The sequence below is a fragment of the Sturnira hondurensis genome, unplaced genomic scaffold (assembly GCF_014824575.4).
Source record: "Sturnira hondurensis isolate 20B ecotype Veracruz unplaced genomic scaffold, ASM1482457v3 Scaffold0006884, whole genome shotgun sequence".
Lineage (NCBI taxonomy): Eukaryota > Metazoa > Chordata > Mammalia > Chiroptera > Phyllostomidae > Sturnira > Sturnira hondurensis.
The window spans coordinates 1-3753 of record NW_028079515.1 but is presented as its reverse complement, the minus strand read 5'-3'; the positions used below and the strand labels follow the sequence as shown (position 1 = coordinate 3753).

Sequence of the window (3753 nt, the reverse complement as noted above, 5' to 3'; positions counted from 1 at the left end):
AAACTTCTCCTGGCCTCAGGCGCTACCTTCTCCTGCTCTCTGTATCACCTGTCCTGCTCTTCTCTTTGGAGCCAGGAGGGAAGGATCAAAACCACCTTCTCCGCCTGTCTACAGAGCAGGAGGTTATCAAAGTACCTTAAAGTACATTTATGAAAATTAGTAAGTCATCACAGGCACAAGAATTCCTGTTAACTATACAGTTTGTTACTGCAATTAATTACAAAACAATCCAAAAGATGGATAGTTATGTTCAGAGAAGAGAATACCATCCAAAATATATAGTATAAAATTAAAGATGGCTATTTGCATCCATATGGACCTAAAAAAAAACCCACATAAAAGAAGTCACAAAATAACATGATTCCATCCATGTATCATTATTCAGAAGAGGGCAAAGCTCAACTAGTATTAGGTACTAAAACATTTAAACTAGCTGAGGAATTAAGAACAAAATTCATGATAATGGTTTTTGCTGGTGGAATAGAGCAATGTTATCTAGGAGGTATACACAGGGACCTAAGCTAGTATAATGTCCTGTTTCTTAGGCTGGGTGGTGAATACAGAATGGCTTATTATTTTTCTTTTAACTGTGCAGATATATGTACATATTGCTCTCTATGACATAGTTCATTATAAAAATAAGGTAACTTTATATATCTTTCTATTTTAATCTTTCATTGAATTTCCTCTGCTAGACTTAAGTATTTCTATACCTGGGCTGATAGATTCCGAGCCCAGAAATCTGAACTCGCTGCTTCCGCCAGTGTTCTCAGAGTCAATGACCATCCTCCATGACCGTCCAAAAGAAGAACCTTTAAGAAAAAATATTTAAGGTTCAAGTTGGCTCAAATAGCTCATACAGCAAAATACTGACATTATATAAAATGAGACAAATCAAGTTTCTTTAACTATAATCAATCAATTTTAAGACAAGTACAATGCTTAAAACCGTGAATAAGGCTTCATAAAGTTATAGTCCAAGGGCTAAGTTTTACATTCCAAGGTCACAGCTTCTTTAATAACTACATTTAAACAAGCTGATCTTTCATACAATTAGTGGTCCTTAATGTGAAACCTACCTGGTGCATCTGCACTGGTAGAGCACGTTGCCTCTTCTATCTTATCGGAGCTGTGAGGAAGGCCCACGACATCCTCTAAGGAGTCAGCAGGTCCAAATCCAGAAGTGTGGGCATTACTTGTTGATGGTTTAGTTACACTCCTAAGAAAAACCCAAGTAAAGTGAATCACTGAGAAGAATGACTAATAATCAGACTATTTTATTCTATTTCCAGAAAAATGTTAATTTAATGAATGTATAGTAGTTTAGCTAAATATTAACAACAAACCACATTACATGGCTCAACTTCCTAAAGGAGTTATGAGTACAACTTAATCATCTGTACTTGTTACAGCTGCAGTATAGCAGAGAGTAGCCAAAGTAAAGTCAATTCATGTTATGGCTCATCTTTTCTAGCATAATCTCTGTGGAAAATGTAGGTTAAATTTCTGTACTGAATATTCAAAATAGGTATGACTATGATTTGTCTTTCTCCAAAGATTTGAGATTCTCCAAATCTCAGAGAACTGAGCTCTAGGATTGAAAAGCTTTTTTACTCTCAAGTGAGTTACACCTTCAATTAAAATTAAGAAAAAAATAAAGTTAAGTCTGCCAAATCTGCCAATGTTCAAGAAAGACACCACTTTATACCACATAGAAACTACACAATAAACATTCTCTCTTGAAAAAAATTTCAGCTATACATTAATTCTCACCCATCAACTTTTTCTTCTTCGGTTGAATTTGTGGCCTTGACAAACTCTCTATACTCTTGGCCTGGATCATGGAGTTTGGCTCTATCATGGAAAGATTGTAAATCGTTTGCAAGGGAAGTAGCCTCTAGTTGTAGTTGGAACGGGTTAAGTGTTACCTATGATCACAGAGAGAGACAGAAGGTAAAATAACTTATGACATACAGAATGCAATGTAAATGCACATTCATTTCAAGTGACAGCACCAAGAGAAAGGCAATACAGTGAAGCACACAACACTGAGTACCATGGTGAGCGCACTATTTGCCTGACATTGTGCTAGGTCTAGGTCAGAAGACAAAAGTTTTAATCCAATATCTAGAAGCAGTCATTTCCAGAAAAATGACTTTAAAGAAGAAAGTTAAAAACTACAACCCTGTGTCCCTACTGGTTCACAATTTAGGGAGAGAAATGTATTTTTTCTGGATCCCAGCTCTGTACTGTCATGGTCTGACTGTGATTATCTACACTCTTATATGACTTTCATTTTTAATCCTATAAATATAGAAACACTTTGTATGCATAATGTATCCTAGAGCACTCAATTTTTATAATTAGTATTGTCTTGACCTTACTCTATTCAAAACATAGTATATTCCATTGAGTATCTACAAACATCTAAATATACTATCACTAATACTAGTTATAACAACAACAACAATACAGCAGCTGACAAGAGCTTATAACATGCCACATCTATCCTGGGAACTTCACACGAATTAACTAATTTAACGTTGACAAAAATAGACTTTCAGTATATTATGGCAAACAGATGAAATCCCAGCCAACATCAACCTCTGCTAACAATCACACGATGGTACTGTCCAGCAGCAAGCCCCGTTTTAAGGAAATCTGACTGAAAGCATCTAGGGGTAACGGGGCATCTCATCTGAAATGTACTTTCAAATAGGGCAAAAGTTGCATTGGATGGGGCTACACTGACATCTGTAAATAGATGTAAATTAAATGAACATCTTGACAATGTTGAGTCTTCCAGTCCCTGTACCTCATGAAATATTCTATTCATCGAAGATCTCCTTAAATACCTCTTGATATCATCTAAAATTCTTTCCATGAAGATCTTCTTTATATGTTGTTAGATTTATTCTCAATTATTTTAATTTTTATGCTATTGTATAAGAGCTCTAAAAGCTTTCATTTTGTTACTTGGTCATATACAGAAATATAATTGGCTGTTGCATAATTATTGTGAATTAGCAACTTTGTTAAACTTGTGATTACGGTAGCTGCAGTTACTGAATCATTGACATTTGTAATCATACCAACACATCAAAACAATTTCCTGCCTCTGGAAGACAAAGACCCAGAGCATTATGTTGACTATAACTTGTCAGGAAAATACACATTTTAAGAAATGTGCCAGGAGCATCGGGGGTGGGATGGGATGGGAGTAATAGACAGAAAACTGTACTTGAAGAATAATTAAATAAAAATAAATAAATAAATAAATAAATTAGAAAGACAAAAAAAACTCTATAATATCTATGTTCTGGGAAATCCATATTTTTTCCCTTGCTACAATGTGTTATTATATAAACTGCTTAATAGAAATAAAAAGACAAAGAGAAAAAAAATAAGAAATGTGCCATTTAAATAAATTGTTATACTTGTAAAAATAGTCTAAGTAACACAAGTTACTTGCAATGGAGTGGCATAACCACAGAGCCATTTTTAAATTAAATACCCAAAAAACTGAGATATGATTCTATTTGCTTCTGAGGTGCCTAGGCAATGAGTCTCTCATAGGGATCCTATCTTTTCTGTATCAAGAGATACATCGCCTAAGGGGTACTCAAAATAATTATAAACACTCGTAAATTCTAATTCTCAGTACCTAAAACACACCTATCTGGGGAAGTTATTATCAACCCTCCACAAATGACTTCTTGGAAACTTGAACCCTATGCTTTCTACAAAGCTCCC

General features: G+C 34.7%; 1 protein-coding gene across 1 annotated transcript; it reads right to left on the bottom strand.

Moving 5' to 3' along the window:
- Positions 1-473: 473 nt before the first annotated feature.
- On the bottom strand, positions 474-1928 carry LOC118990335 (rho GTPase-activating protein 29-like; the record flags this gene model as incomplete). Its single annotated transcript, XM_037050915.1, has 3 exons — positions 474-812; positions 1080-1219; positions 1774-1928. Coding segments are annotated over 3 exons (441 nt in total), but the record flags the coding sequence as incomplete, so codon positions are not given.
- Between the last annotated feature and the right edge of the window lie 1825 nt (positions 1929-3753).